This window comes from Mauremys reevesii, linkage group 20, assembly GCF_016161935.1.
Source record: "Mauremys reevesii isolate NIE-2019 linkage group 20, ASM1616193v1, whole genome shotgun sequence".
Classification (NCBI taxonomy): domain Eukaryota; kingdom Metazoa; phylum Chordata; order Testudines; family Geoemydidae; genus Mauremys; species Mauremys reevesii.
In genome coordinates, this window is record NC_052642.1 from 21,018,866 (window position 1) to 21,039,093 (window position 20,228).

Below are 20,228 nucleotides of genomic sequence, written 5' to 3' on the forward strand. Positions count from 1 at the left end.
ATAGTAGTTGGAAGCCAAAGGAACAAACCACAACTGCAGTGAGCTGTCTCTCAGACTTAGGAGAGCCATAATAAGCAAAGCATCCTGGGAAAGGCTCTTAGCAAAGGGTTAAGCCAAAACCGCAGTCCAGCAATGGGCAGGAAGTCAGTAAGCAAAGAAAGGGCAGGGATCTGCCTGAAAGACAGACCACATCTAGCACCATGATGTAAATATGCAGATCCCTCTGGGGCATCAGTTTCTTCCTTTGCTTTAGGCTACATCATAACAGAACAAACATGAATTTGTTTACAGTGGGAAATATTCAAGAGACAAGCACTGCCTGGGTGTATGGTGACCAGATGTCCCAATTGTATAGGGACAGTCCTGATTTTTGGGACTTTTTCTTATATAGGCTCCTTTTACACCCCCCCCCCCCCCGGTCCTGATTTTTCACATTTGCTGTCTGGTCACTCTACCTGGGTGAGACACAAATACATTCTCACGGTCTGCTTGAAATTACTCCAACTATTCCCTCCATGCAGTGATCCTCCAAGAAGAAAAGGATTCTGTTCCCAAGAGGCTGGGCCAAGGCCAGCTGCATTGTATAGGGTTTTTTTTTTACAGCTTTTCCACTGTATTCCTAATATTCTTTTGAAAAGGAAAGTTTGCCTCCTTTCAAGTCCCCTTGCTGGAGACAACACTTTATTTGCAGCTGCCTAAACACAGAGCAGAAGTAGCTTCTAATGGAACTTTTCCCTTTGCCGGTATGAAGTGGGTGGCAGTTGGATGTCAGTTCTGTACACATCACATTTCTCCCCACGGCTCCAATTGCTTACCAGGCCTGGACTTGAACTTTGGCCCTTGCAAATACTCTGCTAGTTCACTGGCATTTTCTCACTCTGCATCATTGCCACGCTGGCATGGGAGAAGAGCAGGAGGCTTTTCAGAGTGAAAAAGGAGGGTCAACAGTTTCTTTCTGTGGATTTTTACTCCAACCTGCTGCCCCAGAATGAAACAAATAAAATAAAGGAAGCCTCCTAACTGGGGCTTGGGTTTGTGTTTGGCTGGTGAATTCACTACCAGCAGGTTCAGTTTTGCCACAGACATTCACTGGTTATTTCTGTGGATAAACTTTTTGGGCCCAGCCAAATTCTATAACCACCTCCCCATTCCCATAGTTTATGATGCTCACAGGAGATGCATTTCACTGTAGTTCCATGCTACTATATGCACTAGCTTCTGTCTATAGCTTTCTTCTTATGGTGTGTGATATAGCACGGCCAGAGGGCAGCAGGAGAGTGATCGATGGGCGATATGTAAGCCCCAGGAGGATGAGAACCTTATTCCCTGTAGAGGGAAGAGAGGCTGCTACAGATTAATTAGAGCACCTGAGGCCAGTCACCTGATAACACCCCCCTGCTTCAATCAGACAGTTGGAGGAGTTGAAGCAGAGTGGTGTGGTGTTGGAGCGGAGAGCAGTTTGGAGAAGTGCGGTGGTGGGCCAGAAGACCAAGACCCTAGGTAAAGGGAAACCCGGCTTGTGCAGAGCAGAGGGACTCTACAGACACAAGGGGTTGGGAGAAACTTGGCCCAAGCGGAGAGAGGGCAGGAAGCCCCACAGCTGAAGGGCTGGAGAGGGAAGTAGCCCAGGGGAAGGAATTGCTAGTTCAAGCGGTTCACTGCTATCCCTAGGGCCCCTGGGCTGGGATCCAGAGTAGAGGGCGGGCCCAGGTCCCTCCCTCTCCACTCCCCTTTTCTGGGACACTAGTGGGACAGCTGATACCCCAGTTCAGGGGTGAGAAATGGTGCCCTGAACCCCCACAAGAGGAGAAAGCGCAGGACTTATAATAGAGCCGGCAATTTGCCACAGGTGTTTAAAAAGCGAGGTTTGAGATGATCCATCAGAGAATACTTGATAGTTGGTACTGGATGGATACAATGAACTCTGCTGGGATGGCTTAAAAACTACACTTGACTTGTGTCCAGCAACCTCCACGGCTAAGCTGGAGTCACTCGACTGCCAGCCTCTGCCTCCCTGGTATCACATCATGTGAAGTGATAATTCCTTGAATCCATCAAGCATTTTCTTCCAGATACCTGTGGTGCCAAAACTTATCCAGAAGAGGCCAATATTTCCTCTCAGAGGCAGGACCTCACCCTGGAGTTCCATGCTGCCTTTGTCAGCAGCAGACAGGATTCACTTGTCATTGGGGCTAGAACCTAAGATCACCCAACTTCAAGAGTTCTCATATATTGTTAACAAAACTCACTAGAAACGACACGGCGCAGCTGTTGGAATGACATTCACTCCAGAATATAGTCGCACCCTGTTAAACAGAGATCTGATGACTGTATACACTGTCTCTTTAAACAAAAGCTCAGTGTTGTAAATGATTGTTTTGTTTCTGATATTTATATGGCAAGGATTTGTAAAGCTCTCAATACTTAGTGAATAAAGAGTATAAGAAAGTTCTTACCCTGGTACAGGGTTATTTCTGGGTCATCTTCTTACGTCAGCCCTCCTTAGGCCTGGTATGGCGAAGCTGAAAGCTTACAGGCCTCAGCATTGCATTACAGCCTTACTTTGCCAATATACATTCATCACTCATAAAGGCTTGTCAATCTTACACTCCTATCCTACTTAAACCTATCCATCACATAGTACTTTATTATCCTTAGCCACAACAATAAGTCCTCTATTAAGTGAAAAAAACTGGCTACATATGGATTTTGTTACACTTACGCACCATGATCTGCACTGGCTTCCTACATATTTCTGGATGCAATCCAAGATGTTGATTTCAACCTACAAAACCTTACAGGGATTGGATCCCGGGTACCCTAGTGAGCCTCTCTTCCTGGATGATCTCGATTGCTGTGAAATTGCATCAGCTATAGAATACGTCCAGTTTTGGTTCACCAAATGTGTTCAACTTGAGATCACAGGGCAAATCCAATCTGCATTCACAGCCTTTCCCTTGGGGCGGGGGGAAGTGGGGGAGAGAACATGCTTTGGTTTTGGAGGGGTTTGGCAGGACCCTAGACAGTGATCCTCAATTTGTGTCTTTTAAAAGGAGGGCCCTACCAAAGTAACGGCCATGAAAAACGTGTCACGGACCATGAAATCTGGTCTCCCCCCCATGAAATCTGGTCTTTTGAGTGCTTTTACCCTATACGGCACAGATTTAATGAGGGAGACCAGTGTTTCTCAAACTGGGGGTCCTGAGCCAAAAGGGGGTTGGGCAAGGTTATTTTAGGAGAGTCACGGTATCGCCACACTTACTACTGTGCTGCTTTCAAAGCTGGGTGGCTGGAGATCATTTAAATCATTAAAAAGGGGATAGAGAATAAGACAAAATATATTATTGCCCTTATATAAATCGATGGTATGTCCACATCTTGAATACTGCGTACAGATGTGGTCTCCTCATCTCAAAAAAGATATACTGGCACTAGAAAAGGTTCAGAGAAGGGCAACTAAAATGATTAGGGGTTTGGAACGGGTCCATATGAGGAGAGATTAAAGAGGCTGTGACTTTTCAGCTTGGAAAAGAGGAGACTAAGGGGGGATATGATAGAGGTATATAAAATCATGAGTGATGTGGAGAAAGTAGATAAGGAAAAGTTATTTACTTTTTCCCATAATACAAGAACTAGGGGCCACCAACTGAAATTAATGGGCAGCAGGTTTAAAACAAATAAAAGGAAGTTCTTCTTCACACAGCACATTGTCAACTTGTGGAACTCCTTGCCTGAGGATGTTGTGAAGGCTAGGACTATAACAGCGTTTAAAAGAGAACTGGATAAATTCAAGGAGGTTGTCCATTAATGGCTATTAGCCAGGATGGGTAAGGTTCACTCCCTCTGGGGCACCTGGCATTGGCCACTGTCGGTAGACAGGATACTGGGCTAGATGGACCTTTGGTCTGACCCAGTATGGCCGTTCTTATGAGAATGCTGACTGTTAGCTGGGCACCCCGCTCTGAAGGCAGTGCTCCACCAACAGCAGTGCAAAAGGGTGGCAATACCATACCACACCACCCTTACTTCTGCACTGCTGCCTTCAGAGTTGGGTGGCCGGAGAGTGGTGGCCGCTGACCAAGGGCCAAGCTCTGCAGGCAGCAGCACAGAAGTAAAGGTGGCAATACCATACCATGCCATCCTTACTTCTGCGCTGCCGCTGGCTGCAGCTCTGCCTTCAGAGCTGGGCTCCCGACGAGCAGCCGCTGCTCTCTGGCCACCCAACTCTAAAGGCATCACCACCAGCAGTAAGGGTAGCAGTACTGCAACCCCCCCTACAATAACCTAGTGACATCCCACTCCACATCTCCTTTTTGGGTCAGGATCCCTACAGTTACAATACCATGAAATTTCAGATTTAAATTGCTGAACTAATTAAATTTACAATTTTTAGAATCCCATGATCATGAAATTGACCAAAATGGACCATGAATTTGGTTGGGCCCTGTTTATAAGGGTGCATCCACAGTGCAAGAACTACACGTTGGCTGCCTGCCCAAGCTAACTTGTATCTAGCTAGCGTGGGCAAGAATAGGAGTGAAGACTGGGGGGCCAAGTATGTACCCAGGTTTGTGCTGGGCTTGTGTGGAAGCCCGTGCTGTCTTCACTATCCTTGTTACCCATGCAGCTGGATTCAAGCTAGCTTGGGTTGACTAGCCTGTGCCTAGCTTTTGCTGCACAGACCTACCCTTGGCATCCATTGTATCTACAGAATTGTCTGGGTGCGTTAAAAGAGTCACAAAACCAGGCCAGGGAGGCACAAGATGGAAGAGATGTAGTTACAGGAGATACAAATCCAGGAAGCTAGCCAGCATACACATGGAGATAAAGGAGAGTCAGAAATAGCTTCTGAAATTGCTGTTAAAAAGAAAAAGGCTTTGAAGAGCCTAAATGAATAAAAGCAGCTCAGTTCATTTTATGGTGTCACTTGTTTTGAGGGCAGCGGCCGACCTCATGTTTGTGAGAGCAACATACAGTCGTACAAAGCAACGATCAGTAGGCTGCATTGTAGACAGCTGGAGTGATGGAAAATGTGAACGCAAGCAAAGAAAAGAAAAGCAATTGGTGCAAAGACTTGAATAAGACTCAGCAGCAACGCTTGCATTCGATTAGCTTTCAGCTGAAGACAGGGAGAGTCTGCTGCCTACAGAAGGCAGCGCCAATGTTTAGCTAGACTGGGCTCCTACTGAATAAGAGATGTTCCTAAAGGGGATACTCAGATATGCCTCGCTGCTCTAGGGTGCAGAGTAGCTAAGCATATGCCCTCTGCATTTATTAGGTCAAGTAAAGGCTGAGGCATTAGAGAGGATGTAGTTTAGGATAAAAGGAGACTTTAAAAACTGCCAAGGAAATTTTGGCCATTTGAGAAGATAGTGTCAAGCAGATTTCAAAGGAGAGGAAATTAAGAGTGAAGGAGGGAAAAGTGGAGATCAAGCTACAAAGGAATGAGGTCTCATGGCAGCCTGGCTGTCTGATGTTCAAAGCATCAACAGCTTCTGAAAACAGCAGCATCCAACTTTCTTTGTACTAGGGGAGGAGAAAAGCTGTTTTCCCCTTTTCTGTCTTGCTGGGCAAATGGAGTCTTGTCTTTACTCTTCCTCAATCTCCCCTCCTCTCTGAAATGCAAGTCAAAGAACTGGAAGATACTTTTCAAAGTATCAATTGACTCAATAATTAGTGCCTCAGATTTGACCTAACTTAAAATGCAGTACAGGAGGGGAAATATTAATAGAAAAGAGAATATTTTGAGATCTCACTGGTGGGTTAAAATACTCTGTTTTGATGTGATCTACACAATGAATTTAACCAGAATTCATTGTCTGCACCAGAGGGAAAGAAGGGAATTCAGCTTTCCCACTGTAAAAAATAGCAAAGTCAGAATGTAAATGGGTTTTCAAGATGCTCAGTGGACATTATGCACTATGGAGAGGAGAAAAAAAATGTAGGTAGTATTAACCATGATCCTCTTAAGGGAAGATAAAATCCACTGCATCCAAATTAGAAATACAGTACTGAAGGGGTGAAGTGTTTCCCCTTGATTTCTGTTTTTTTTTTTTTAAAGGGTGAGAAAAGCTTCTGGTAGAATCAGACACTTGCTGTTCAATGGAGAGAGCTGGAGCTAGGAGACAACTTCAGAATCTGTGTTGAACGTTTACACAGAAAGACAAGCCATGTTCAACACTGGCTGCCTCCTCCTCCTGGAAACCAGCAAACAAGAATGGCCCTTTCTTCTCCCTCCTGTTTGTGCAGCTGTAGACTGTTGGCAGGAGCAGAGGGGAGAGAGAGCGAGAGCCTGAATTCTGTGAAAGACAACAAAGAGTTCTTGGGAAAAGCCGCCTATCTCCCAGACCTTTGTATTAGGGCCAGATGCATGTTCAGCTATTCCAGCAGCACACCGTACTCCTCCCTTTCCATTTTCTTTTATAATTAGGGTCCAGATCTGAGCAGCTTTTTTCTTTTTCTGGCAAATGCTGGAAAATCTTGATAGTATAGCAAAGAAAAAACAGCTCTTTCTCAGCTACTCTACCACACTCCACTGGGGAAGCAGCTTCAGCAGCAAAATGGAAAGGACTAAATTTTACAACTTTTAGCAGGCAGAAATGTCATTTAGAACCAGCCCGTCTATCAGGTGTATGTAATTACATGTGTTTCTAGCAACTCGAACACTGAGCCTCTTTGCTAAAGGCAACTAACAAGCATTTCACTGAAAGATTTCCAGCTCTTAGCCAAAAATCTGTTTAGCATCTTGGTTTTCAAATCCATGACATTTTTTAAACAAATCAGGGTTAACAGGTTTTGCTTTAAGGAAAGGTAGCTCCAGTACATGTCGTGCTGGAGACCATTCTGTCACCAAAGAGGTTGAGCACAAGCAGCAATGCAAGCTCCACCACGCTGCTCTGCCAACATGCCTCAGCTGATTGCTGCCAGATGCACCTCTTGGCCTGTGAAGCAAGTTTAATCTCCAGGGCCTATTCAGTCCTTGATTTAAACACTAGCCAATATTGCAGTGTTTTTTTGAATATAAGGGTCCCCAATTATGGTGCAAGATACAAACTAAGGTTGTACCATAGAAACACGTCTGGTGTCCGTCTTTATTTTACCTGAATATACATTTATACAGGCCATAATAAAAAGGCTATTATGCAACAGTTCAGTGAGTTATTACCTAGTTTCAAGAATAATGCATGCAGTTACAAAGGAGAGGTAGAAACACTGTATTAAAGACCTAAAAATACAAACATTATATAAATAAACATTTTCAAATTAACTGTTGGAATTTCATACAGATAAATAAGGGTAAAAGTACGTTACTTTGTCAAAGTAAAGGAAACACATGGTTATCAGTACACTAAAACAATATTGATGTACACCTTTGTAAAATAGTTCAGACCACGGTATCTAAAAGAGGATTTAAATGATTTTGTCCTGGAGAATGGTTTATTCAAGTATTCAAGCAGTTGAATTCCCCCTCCCCTCCCCCCCAAAAAACAAAGCAAAAAAAGAAAAACCTTCCAAAGGTAAAATATAGGAACCATTTCCAGAGAAGATGATCTGCCTAAATACTTTGTGAATTGCTGTTCTGATGATCTGAAGGGATGCTTGAAATGATAAATGCCTATGAGGCTATGGGACGCTTCCCACCTCTCCCTAAAAATGCACACACAAATACCCTGATTTTTCACGCACTGTATGTAGAAATCCCACATCACTAAATCAGCATCCCAATTCCAAACCTTATTTCTAGTCTCACATGGCTCCTAACAGAGCCTCTCAATTTACAGTATTTGTTCTAATACTGTCCAAGAAACAGGATACAGAGAGCTGTTGTTATACTTACAGAGACTGCAGGCAATAATGCACATACTGCATGCACAACCAAAGATGCAACCAAACCTATACAGAAAGCAAACAACCAGCAACTCAAAACATTCCCATTACTGAGAAAGTCTGTAGCAGTAGTTACTCAAGTATTAGATAAATAGGTATAAAATGGAAAGGTTCACATGAATACAAGTTTTTACAGTTTGTCTGAAAGTCTTCTACAAGCTACATTTGAAATTCTGAAAAGGATTTTATATACACTGAAATAAAACTTTTTCAGCTAAGTCCATTGTGCCTTTTCTCTTGTTTTTTTTTTAAATTAATAGTTCTTCAAAAATGAATGTACAGTTGCTTTAGTAAATTAGTGCAATACAAACTGTTTTGGAAGAAGAACATCTAGTTGTTTCCATATCAGCTGATAAAATTGTTTGAGTATTTTGAAGAGATGGAGCAAAATTTCTTCCATTGACCTCTTCCTCCCATTCTTTAAAAGGTACGTACTTCCCACCTTTCCTCTATTCACTGATGAGCTGTATTTACAAGATGTAAGCTTGGATCCAGACAAGCTTAGCCACAAAAGCTTCAAACTGCAGGTTTATACATTTGGAATTTCATACCCTCATTCAACAGTCTGATACTGGCAATTAAAAAACAGTCCTCCACAAACCTTTGAGTGGAATCTCCCTATGAAAGCTTTGTATACTTTGTGAAGAAGGATCCATTCTGAATAGTCCTTTATAAGGAAAATAAAATTGATCGTTGTAGTTAAAAGTACATGTACAAAGTTCAGTTAGAAACGTGAAGACCTATTTCTTTTAAATTCTGCTGCTAGGAGGAAAAAGGGACGAGTGACTGTATCAGTAAGGCAGATTTTCTATAAATGTACTTTTGGATTTTTTCCTCTTTGAATTTACTGCTGTTTCTTTGGTAGTCACCACAGAATTTTAAAACCTGTCTTCCACAGGGCAGTGGGACAATGACAACAAAAAGTAGCAAAAAAAAGTACAATGTCACTGAGTGGTCCCTTCTGTTCACACCGCCTGGTCCTTGGGGTACTGCTACTGTTCATATACAGCCACTGTGCTATAGCAAAGTGCAGAGAGCCGTCGCTCAATACTAGATTTATCTGAAAAAAAACCCACAAATATTAAAGTACAGTCAAGTTCTGAACACATCAAGTGCAAATTCATTTCAGTGCAGAAAGAATAAAATCATTGCATCAAAACGGACATGACTCTTCAGGTTATATAGCACCATCAGCTAAGGATGAACACTTGAAAACCATCCAAACTGGCTGCTCCTCTCGTGCTTGCTGCTTTTATAGGCTACGCCTAACCATGAAATTACAGATTTACATATATTTAAAATATATACAAATGTAAGTGCCCATCTTACACTCTAGGTGCCTCCCCCATGAGTTAAATATACAAGGCAGGTAATAAAAATCAGCCAAAGGAAGTTCAGCTGCATACAGAGGATTTTATTAAAAAAGTTAAACACAGAGCTCAGCACAGTGATTTTTACCCACTGTTTGTGTTTAGTCTTGTTTCAGAAGTCCAGCATTTATCCTTTGGATTTACTTTTTAAATTGAATTTATTACAAATCTACTTTTGCCCTTCATTTGTCCAGTTTTCCACTTTTGGAACATAGATTTGTTCCTCTGAGTTCTTACATTTTAAAAACTCTTGTCTTAGTCATCAGTAATAGCTTCCGCTACAAGTGCAATACTGCGAAAGGCTTTGTGCCTTGAGATGTAGCAGCATTTGCCTTGTGAAGAGGCTTTGTATGGATTGCCATGGATCGGCAAACGATACTAGAGGTGAAATCCTAGCTCTCCTGAAGTCAATGGCAAAACTCCCATTGACTTCAACTGGGCCAGGATTTTTCCCAAAATGTGAGACCCGTTTATTCTGTTCTCCATAGCCAGATGTTGCTATTTTTATAATAAAGAAACACTTTATGCATTTTGAAGAGAAGTAGATGATCAAGTTTTTTACGCTCTCCAGAATTTCCAGTTACTACCAAGGTACACAAAATACACTCTCCAAAATAACTTACATTTGTGAACGTTTTCTATATCTGCAGGGTCCTGCAGTATCTTAGTCAGTCCTTCCAGCAGCATCGCTGCTTTGTGGTATCGATATGTAATATCTTCTGTCTGCTGAAACATCTCATCTAGTGCTGCTGACTGAACCTGGAAGCATTCATTAGTATCAGCTATATGAACTGTTCTAAGCAAATACTATTATAAAAAGTTGCCTCAGAGAACTGACTGATTAATGAGCATCACTCTGTGGATGCTAATTAACAGTGCTTCTGTACCTTAAATATGCTGGTCTGGTTTTATAATTTTTAATATAATCTTATGGAGATGTTACAGGAAAGTACGTTTCTGTGTGCCATTAGGTGAACAGAGTCCTGCATGTAGAGACTGTGAAATGCTTTATGATCCTTCACTATTAAGCATGGTACAGTATATATGTACATTTCAAATTGTAACTACTCACATATACACACCTGTTATCAAGCTTATTTTATTTGTGAGGGAGACAAGCTAATTCGTATGTGGCTACTGAGTCATGGAGGTTAAATACAGTTGATACTTGCCAAGATCTTAATTCTAACACCACTATTTATCCATTTCCATTTCACCAGAACTTCCCCTTATCTGAAAGGTAAGTCAGTCTCCTAATGTGATACAGTTGCTGCACCTTGTTCCCGGGTTTATCCAAATATCTGTGTACTCAAAACTTGTCAGATACACAGATACCTTTTCCCCATGTTTCTTTATTAACATTTTTATTTTCTATAGACCTGCTGACACACTTGTCCAACCTAGGAGTCCCCCAACTCTAAACAACTCCCTAAACTAAAACCAGCTGATTGGGAAGCTGTGTGTGTTCTATTTCTATGCGTCAGTAAGCTTTAGTGTGTGATACTCGGGCGCACAGAAGCCCATCATAGACTGTATAGCTTAGCACTGCATTTTGTAGTGTCTCTATACAAAACCTGCTGATGTGTGGGAAAACCTCAGAGCAACTGTATCAGTGAGGAACTTCAGAAATGATCTGGGGGAAGATTACATCAGCCCTGGCACGAACGTGCTATCTGGTTAGATTAGAGAGATGTGTGAGAGGAGGTTGTGCCCATCACAAAGTGTTACTACTTTTACTGATCTCAATACCCTAAATGCAGGTGAAAGGAATGATTTACCATTTCCACAGCACAGTTGTAGATGAGTTTCTCTGCAGTTACACTGTTGATTTCATCTACAAATCTTTGCTTGTCAGAGAAGAAACGATTCAGCTTTTCTGTCAGCTTCTTACATATGGTGATGCAGAATTTATATCGTTCATTCAGAGTTTTGACAACTGGAGAAAGTCAGTGTTAAGAAGAGGTTAAAACATTTAAATTCAACTTTACAAGGTAGCTTTCTAATCAAGTGAGTGTTTATCTTTGTAGTTTTATTTTACCATCTACTGTGTCATTTTTGCTGTTGGGAGAGTATATCAAATAATTTTCACTTCATATTAATAATTACCCACTCCCTAACCACTAACAACATATTTTTGTCCTAGTAATTAAGCAATTCTGTGTCTGCAGTTCTCTCTCTCCAGCAGTACAAATAAGCATAATGAGTTCTGGAAAGTGCTAAGATACCTCTTTGCCCAGCTGATTTAGTTGAAGTTTCCTTAGTGACTAGTAGAGCTGCAGGCAAGAAAGGAGTACGGTGTCTGGCCACAGTGAGATCCTGAATGTTTCAAATTAATTCTTTTCAGTGATGGGCCAAAGAAATGTCGATAATTCACAAGCAAAGGAATTGAAACTATCAGTGTCCAAAAGCAATGGCTGCATATACCTTGTTTAACAGCAGTGGATGGGTTCAGTTTTCCCGACTTGATCTGTGCTTTGGCCAGATGCAGAGAAGATGCTAGTAGCTGTGCTGCTTTCATATATAACACCAGCTGCTCTACTTGTCTGGAAAAAAATAATTTTAGCATTTCTGATTTTTTTTTTTTTTTTTTTTACAGATTTTCTTCTTTTTTAAATAAAGATATTCAACCCACAGCCAGACGCTCAGATATTAACCAGACACCCTCCCAATGGCTCTGCTCTCCACACTATGTGCTGGCAGGAAATAACTGTCAGGGAGTGAGGAAACAGGTGTACAAAAATGACAAAGCACCCCAGGCCCTCTGTGCAGCACTGGTTGTGAGAGAACCCATCTCTCTGGCAGGAGAGAGTGCACATATAAACTTTGCTTTCATGTGCAAAATGGAAGAAACCCAATTTGTTGTTTGTAGGTTAATTACATGAGGCCAATGTCCTTCCGGAAAGCCCCTGCTTGTACTTTTCTCTTGAGTGTCCTTACAACCACCCCTCCACCTCCCGCCCAGGGGTTACTTTCAGAATTACAACATTCGGGACCATCACACACATTAGTTGTAGTTTTTGTTTTGTTTTGCTTTTGCAGGAAGGGAGAAATGACTGAGATTTCCACTCCCATCACCAGCATGTTCATCTTATTTCTCCTCACTTCTAAAGGTTTCACATCAGGACTGAGCTGCTTCTCCGACAGAGGCTTAGATGTGACTCCTTTTGGAACTCAGTATTGCTGCTCTTGGTCAGCCAGAGATGGTTACTGACGGAGTCATGCAAAGAGCTCCCTTTTCCCCATAACTGGGGGTGTGAAGACTGGAGCTCAGATTTCCAGGCATGACAAAGCGTAACACTGCTCCAGGCAGCAGCCGCCAACCTCGCCCTCCACTCATCTGACAGTTCAGAGGGAAAAAAAACAACACTCCCCCAAAACACTTTCCCTCTTCCAGGATTCCTAGTTCTTCATCTGCCACTCTATGGGCCTTTTTGCTTTTCAGTTGTTAAAAAACGTTCATACTACCACCAAACGTTCCCTAAAGCAGAAAGGTCACTTCTGACAAAGTCAGAACGAGGACTGTCATGAGCAGACATATGAATTCATCTGAAATTCACTAATTCTATAACTACTTAGCCAAATACCTACCCCCATTCTTTGCTTAGCTGGCTTATCTGATCAACAACCACACTCTCCTGAATCTGATACAATGACACTGCAGAGGTGCACAGTTCTGGGTTTCCTCCCCGTATTGCTGTCAGGTCCAGTACACATTCTACAAATGTCAGCATCATGTTCAGATGGCGCAGTGTATCTGTATGTTCTCTCTGTCAGAAGGAAAAGAAAAGACAATTTAATTACAATAGCTGCTATGTATTTGCCATATGGCCTATCTGGGGAATAGTCAGCATCTTAGCAACACTGTGCAACACACACAGTATTAATACCAATAGCAGGAACTCAAGAACCCACTAGGTCAAAGAGAATCAAGATGAATTATCTTGCTTTTAAAACAAATCTAAACATATTGCAGATGTATGCTAAAACCTTGCAACAAAGGCCCAAAGAGTCAGGACACTGAGCTCTAAGTTTGTTGAAACCAATCTGTAGAGTGACTAAAGAACTCACAAGTGGCATGTATTTATTATTTTATCAGCAACCACAAGAATACTAGACACTTGTATAGGTGAAACCAACAGAAGTGTTCAGCTTTTATTGTATAATATATTTGGTATCTAACAACAGAGTTGATGTAAAGCTTCAGTATTTAACATCTGCTTTACTCCAATTTAAATTCAGATCTACAATCATTAGATTCATTATGATTAAAGTGCTGGCACAATTCCCTGTTTGCTGGCTTTGGACAAGCAGTAAGCTATGGCAGGGTGTGCACTGTCACTATCAGCAGACATGTAATATTGATTTGGCACTGAAATAGTGTCCTATCAGTGGAAAGCTTTGTTAAACCAAAGCAGACATGCTCATTTTGTCACCTATGAAAATACAGGAGATACAAGGAATAACTGTCAACTAGAAAAGGACAAACAGATAGGGAACTGTTTTCAAGCTTTACAAAGGGATATTGTCCAGTAAAAAGGAAACTATTAAACACACTATTCAGGCAGATCCTCAGCCATATTTCCATCATTTCTAAGTAATCATTTATTGGCATCAAACATGACAAAACATTAATTTTTCTGTACCTCCATTAATGTTTCCTCAGGCAGTTCAGGAGCTTCGAAAGTGATAAAACCCTCTAAGCTGGGAGGTGAAGTACCATAAGACATGTACTTCAGACTTGGAGCTGCCTCTGCTCCAGGAGGAGAAGAACCCATATAAATACCGGGAGGGGAGCCCATATATACACGGCCACTAGTAGAGCAGAGAGACCCTCCAGAACTGTTTGATCCAACTATAAGAAAAATAAAACACATTCAGTCCAACAGCTTGGTCCATCTGGCAGCTCTGGGCTAAAGTTAATAATAAAGGATAAAGCAGAAGTCACCACAAATTCACCAGGGGGAGTTTCTTGTTATGCTTTATATCGTCGGTCCAGCACCTAAGCAGCATTCCTTATTGGACAGTGAAGACTTATGAAATGGGCATTGTGAGAAGAAAAAGTGATTGGCTGACAAGGATTCTGACTGCAGGTCAAAATCAACAGACAGAATCAAGTTCACAAAAACACCCTTATGCAGATTTGCTGGACATCCACACTTCAAATGGAAGAAGGCATTTAGCCTGTTGGCTTCTATATTTCAAAGCACACACTAAGGTGTGCTGGAATCCAGTACACTTGCAAATCTTATGCATTATTCCTTGCATACTGTGTATCACCAAAGGGCAGAGACGGGTTTAAAAATCTACTTTTTTATATCTTGGAACAAACAACTGGGTATGCCATGAAGCAGCGTTCGATCCCATCGCAGACATGGCGCACACAGACGTACACAGTAGAATGTTCAACTAGTAACCCCACCCCTCTCTTGAGGAGAGAAAGTCAGAAGACCTAGACTGACATTCCTCTCTAGTCCTGATTATTGTTTAATACCTGCTACAGCATTGTCCTGAGGCCCTACTGTGCCATGCAAACTCACAAACACAGGAGAAGAATCAGGTCCCAGTTCCAAAGAGCTTACAAATTTAGGCATTACATTTGCCAAAGATACATTGTTTTAAGGGGTGTCTTACCTGAAGTTGTTCTAGTTCTGAGGACCATGTGGGTGCAAGTAGGAGGGGTAGCACTGTTTGGAGGGGAACCCACAGTAAACATTACTGCCCTAGAACTTGCTCCAGTTCCCATGGAAGGAGGTGTCATTGCAATTCCACAGGCCCCTGCTGGAGCTGAAATAAAAGGTTTACATGGTATGTTAGTCCTTATGATACAATACACAGCACTCTCTGAAACAGAACCAGATTTTGGACTAGACTGGGCAAAGATGAGGGCATCTTCAAAGTCTGACAGTAAATAATACCACATGCCACAAGTAGTGCTGGGCCACTTGGCTGAACACAAACAGAACTAAGATGCACCCTTAGCTTTTCACATCCCCTTCCAAGTTCCACTTGAAACTAAACTTGCTCTTAAATTCTTCTCCTCGGGAAGAGAACTGGAGATGACTTTTGAAAACCCAGAGACAGTGCTTAGACCCTCTGGAAATAGATGCTATAGAAAATAAGACAGGCAGGAAGGAGGCTGAAAAAAAAAATCAGGCCTCCACGGATAGCACCCTGGTTTCAAAAAAACTGTTGGTAATTCTAGCCATAAGGTTGGTACAGCATCCTCTGTTGGCTGGTTTATGGAAGGCACAATCACTAGTCTTAGAAGATAAAACAAGTCAGCACGATGGACGCTAACCTCCATGAGAAAACAAGCTGGAATAAGAAGATGGAGTTGCAACAGAGGTAGTGAAAAAAAACCCCAAATGAGCAAACACAGCTCTGATATTTTTATAATTAGGGCCGTTCTGGGACGCTACTATTTACAGACAGTGCCCAACTATATATGGTGCTTTATAAAGATATTCAACATACACATGCAGAAATCTTCTGAAGAGTTTATGTTTGTGTCAAAGTATTATTAGAACCAACATTAGTGTTCGTGACACAGCAACCACTTTAACCAGTGAGCATGTCCATAAAAACTCCTAATACTGATGGAATGATAAATTTGGCTGTATGCTTTAAACTACAATAATATCTGAATTAATCTGTTCTTTACCTGTATCCATTGGTCGCTCAGTATTGAGGCTGTCTGTGCTGCCCTGATATAACTGGCCACCAAGGATAGTCTTCGCTTGCTGATCTGACAACTTCCCAGTACTGACAGATCTACACAGAAAAGCAAATGAAAATGAAAAAAATTCTCAATGTAGCCTCCTCTGCACCTCATAACTGAGGGTGGCTTTCTGGTAGAGGTTACACATCTGATTTCAAGAATTCTCTGTAGTATCAACACTGGACTTACTGAAATAAAACTGACTACAATCGTGAAAAGACCCCAAAGGTTAAGATGGTATTTCAAGTTTAGCCATATTAAGTTTATCAGAATTCTGAAGTAAAAACTGGAAGGAGGCTAACAGTGGGGACTAGAACTCCAAATTTAGATGATCAAAACAAATAAAAGGGAACTTAACAGCAATACGGTGAAGCAGTCCAGGATGTCAACATTTTTTTTTTACACTGCACGTGAGGTTTCTGTGGTACACACTAACCTCCAATGTCTCCATAGCAAGAAATATCTCAAAACAAACCAGACTATAAATTGCACGCAACAGCACTCTGGTTTCAAAACAGCATGGCAATTCTATAGACAAGTTATGCCTACACAATGTCTGCAGTTTGTAAATAGATATGATTTCTACCTGCCAAACGGAGCCTTGCTGTGCTGTTCTACTGCCTGTTTTTCACTTCCTTGGGTCGAGTGGAAGTGCGTGAAGCCCCTTGGGTCAGTCACGTCTTTAGACTGCAATGGTACATCCGCCGAACCCTGACGACTAACCAAGGCCAGCAAGTTTGAGGATGCTTGAGTCTTAGGTATCTTGAAAGGAGCAGTTGCCTAAACAAGCATTGAATCTGGTTAGCATACAAGTGCGTACTCCCAGATACTGAGATAGCTGTAGATAAGTACTATATCGTAACAATTTTTTTCAGACAGAATTAAGTTTAACAAACCTTAGTGGGAGAGCCAATAATTGTTGGTAATGGAGTTTTAAACAGCCAGTCTGAGCTCCTAGGTGATGATCCCATATGTTTTGTAGGTGATGTTCCCAGGCTGACTGGCCTACTTGGCTGCGGAGAGTAGCAATACCCATACCCTGCATATGATGGGCATACAGGGTCTGAATGTTGCTTTCGAAGTTTCTGTTTGTTCTGGTAGATATCTGTTAGAGTCGGGGCACTCTGCAGCCTGGCTCCCATCAAGAGGGACTGTGGTGACTGAGACTGTGGTATTGGAGAACCTGGGGAGAAGCACCAAGAAAGTATGATTCTGCTAGCTGTGGCTTCAAAACAGTCCTACAAAATATGAAACATTAAGCGACTCTGAAGTTAATCTGAGAGGACAGAGTTTTATATCATTGTGAGATATGTTTGTTCATCAGCTGGCAGGAGGAGTGGATTCAGAATGCCAACTGCCCGAACTAAAGGCTAGACGTACAGTGAGGAGTGATACACAACATGGTCAATCGTCCAAAGGGACAGGATTTCAAGGTGACAGCTGTACTGGCTGCTTCAGGACCTCTGGAGAATTGAGCCATAATAAATGAAAGGGTCAGCTCCAACAGGTACAGCACAACACGTGCTTAACTCTCAATTAAAGCAGCCAAGAGCCCCGATAAAAGAAAGAGTAATGGAATTACACTATTGTATATAGTATCTGAAGGGAACATTTTTTAGGACAGTATCACTGAGAAGTTACTTTAAACAATGACAGTAATTACTAAAGGAAAGCTTTTCAAACATAACATTACTAAAGGTGGAAATGGGAAACAAAAAAAAGCACAGGAAGTGAGTGAGGAAGGGAACCCACCCTTCTGACTTCTTCCTAGTCTGATAAGCTTTTGATAATAAGTCACAAAAGGGATTTAAAGTTTTTTTGTTTTGATTTTTTTTAAGTTTAATTAAACAGTCTCCAATCATAAAAGGCAACTTATCTCATGGCTTCTGCAAAGAATGCAGATACTAACAGAACAAGGTAATGCAAAGGGCTATTACTTCGATTATTTGTTTTCTACCCTCCACCAAAGGAAATATTTCTTAAAAACCCTCCGAGCCCAAAACAAGTCCACTCCTTGGCACGAACGTCAGGTTTTTCTTGTGCAAACCCAGACAAAAGGAACTTTAGGACCCATTTGGTTAAATAATGAGCTTTGAGTAAGGAGTATTATCTCAAAAGTTGCACCCAAAAACAGGTGCCCTTCCTAAAGGAGGTATTTTCTGTCTGTGCAGCTGATGTTCCAGATGGAGCATTAAAATGTGATACTGTAAATTCTGTGTTCCTAATGGGAATGCAACTAGTTTGTTAATATCAAGCTTCAAACGCAAAATGGCCAGTTATCAATGCCATCAGTTATATTGATTGAAATTTGATGGCATCCTCTTATACTTCAGATGAGGTATTGCACCAAGTGAGGATTGTACGTAATACTGACGTCTCACAGTCACAGCCTTTGATGATAACACATACCTCTTCACAATCTTAAACAACTCTGACAATGAAGTGCTAACACTTTCACTTATCTTTAAGTCAAGTTGAAGAACTCTGAAAATACACCACAGTGGTTAACTTCTTTGCTTGTTTTTCATGCTATACTGTATAGTAACATGGCAATATATCTGTTTCTTAAGAGGCAGCCAAATCAACAGTTTTTTTAATTCAGGTTCTGTTTCATAAACTGGTGCTTCCAAAACCACTCATCTTAAACCTTCTTCCAAGTTCATTCAATGAAGTGCCTGTAACTATTTAGCCAAATCTTTTAATTACCTTATGAGGCCTACATTTACTATAGTTAAAGTGACTGTGACCTACCTCACCTTGATTTGATTCTATTCCATTAAGCAATGACTGTTTTGGAAATAACCTGCTTGCCCACAATTCCAGAGTGCTCATGTCAGATTCTCCCTCTGAATTCTCAGCCAGCAGTTTTGATTGTTTGAAATCCCTTCGCTCTTCTGCTGGAGAGTTTAGAAACTCATCATCTGTCACTTCAGAAATCCAAGTCTCAAAGAGCCAATGGCTGTTGTTTTTGAATTAAAGTTTTTAGATTCTTTTGTAAACTGCTCTCTCTCCTTTGTTGGCCGAAACAACTACGTTCAGGAGAACATTTTCAATTCCTCGGAAATGGTGGTGGTATTTCACTTTAAATCTGGGCAGCCATGATGTCCATGGGTTTTGAATTTGAATACCCATTTAAATGCTTAAACAACTGCAGTTTATGGTATTTTACAATTAAAAATACCAGAAGCTTTTAATATTAAGAAGTGGTACAAGTCAAATATGAAAAGGACTTAAGCAGTTCATTAATAAGAGGTAAAAGAATTTAAACACTCAAGAGGCTATAAAAAGAGAAGAACTGAGTTGTGGCAAGGTACATGTTTAAGTGAATTTGTTGCTGGCGCTAAAATAACAGTCCTATAAACCCCTATTTAAGTCAAGAACAGATACACGTACAATTTAGAAAGTGGCTTAATCATATTCTGGAGGGATCATCTTTTGAAGCAAGAGGATATTTCAGTCTGCAGACCTAGTCACATTCCTTGACCTCTATGGAGACTGCTAATATGAATATGAACTGTGCTGGTTATTTTTGTGACATGGAACCACCATGACACGGAACTCATTTCACACAGGCTGAACAGTTGTCAGATCTTAAAAATGTTTGGCTACTAGCTACATTTGTCTTAGCTTACATTTCTCAACTTTTTTCTTTCCGAGGCCCATCCCAACATGCTATAAAAACTCCATGACCCACCTGTGCCACAACTGGTTTTCTGCATATAAAAGTTAGGGCAATTGCCTGAGACCACAGGGGCCCACACAAAGCTATGTTGCTCAGGATTCAGCTTCAGCCCCAGGTGGCAGGGCTCCAGGCCACAGGCTTCAGCCCTATGTGGTGAGGCTTTGGTTCTCTGCTCCAGGCCCCAGCAAGTCTAACACTGGTCCTGCTTGGCAGATCCTCTGAAACCTGCTCACGGCCCCCGAGAGGGCCACGGACTCCTGGTTGAGATCCGCTGGACTAGATAACCCTTGCAGTCCTTTCTAATCCTATGGTTCTATTTCAAAACAAGATACCTAACATTTTAGATAGTTCAACATAAGTGCCCCTTGAGCAGGAGAGAAATGGACCAACACTGGTGGCAAAGTCACTATTTAAACCTCAGTTAGAAATGGTGTAGTGTGTTCTTCTGAGCAATTCTTCTGCATCCCTTTTGAGTAGTCCTTCCATAGGACCCATCTTAAATACTATCAAATAAAGCATCATGAATCCCGATCTCCTTCTTCCTCAGTTTGCTGCCTGCATGCCCTAATGA

At 41.6% G+C, this 20,228-nt stretch overlaps 1 protein-coding gene across 5 annotated transcripts in view; it reads right to left on the bottom strand.

Moving 5' to 3' along the window:
* Positions 1–7,054: 7,054 nt before the first annotated feature.
* ULK2 (unc-51 like autophagy activating kinase 2) overlaps positions 7,055–20,228 on the bottom strand; it is a 52,886-nt gene continuing 39,712 nt past the window's right edge. For all 5 annotated transcript variants that reach the window (XM_039507716.1, XM_039507714.1, XM_039507715.1 and 2 more), the window contains 10 exons: positions 16,872–17,158; positions 16,562–16,755; positions 15,919–16,028; positions 14,889–15,041; positions 13,901–14,109; positions 12,846–13,024; positions 11,682–11,800; positions 11,036–11,193; positions 9,881–10,016; positions 7,055–8,947 (listed from right to left, as the gene is read on the bottom strand). In XM_039507716.1, the coding sequence (XP_039363650.1) occupies positions 8,880–8,947; positions 9,881–10,016; positions 11,036–11,193; positions 11,682–11,800; positions 12,846–13,024; positions 13,901–14,109; positions 14,889–15,041; positions 15,919–16,028; positions 16,562–16,755; positions 16,872–17,158 (1,613 nt within the window). In that variant the 3' untranslated portion in view covers positions 7,055–8,879. The remainder of the gene's footprint in view (positions 8,948–9,880; positions 10,017–11,035; positions 11,194–11,681; positions 11,801–12,845; positions 13,025–13,900; positions 14,110–14,888; positions 15,042–15,918; positions 16,029–16,561; positions 16,756–16,871; positions 17,159–20,228) is intronic.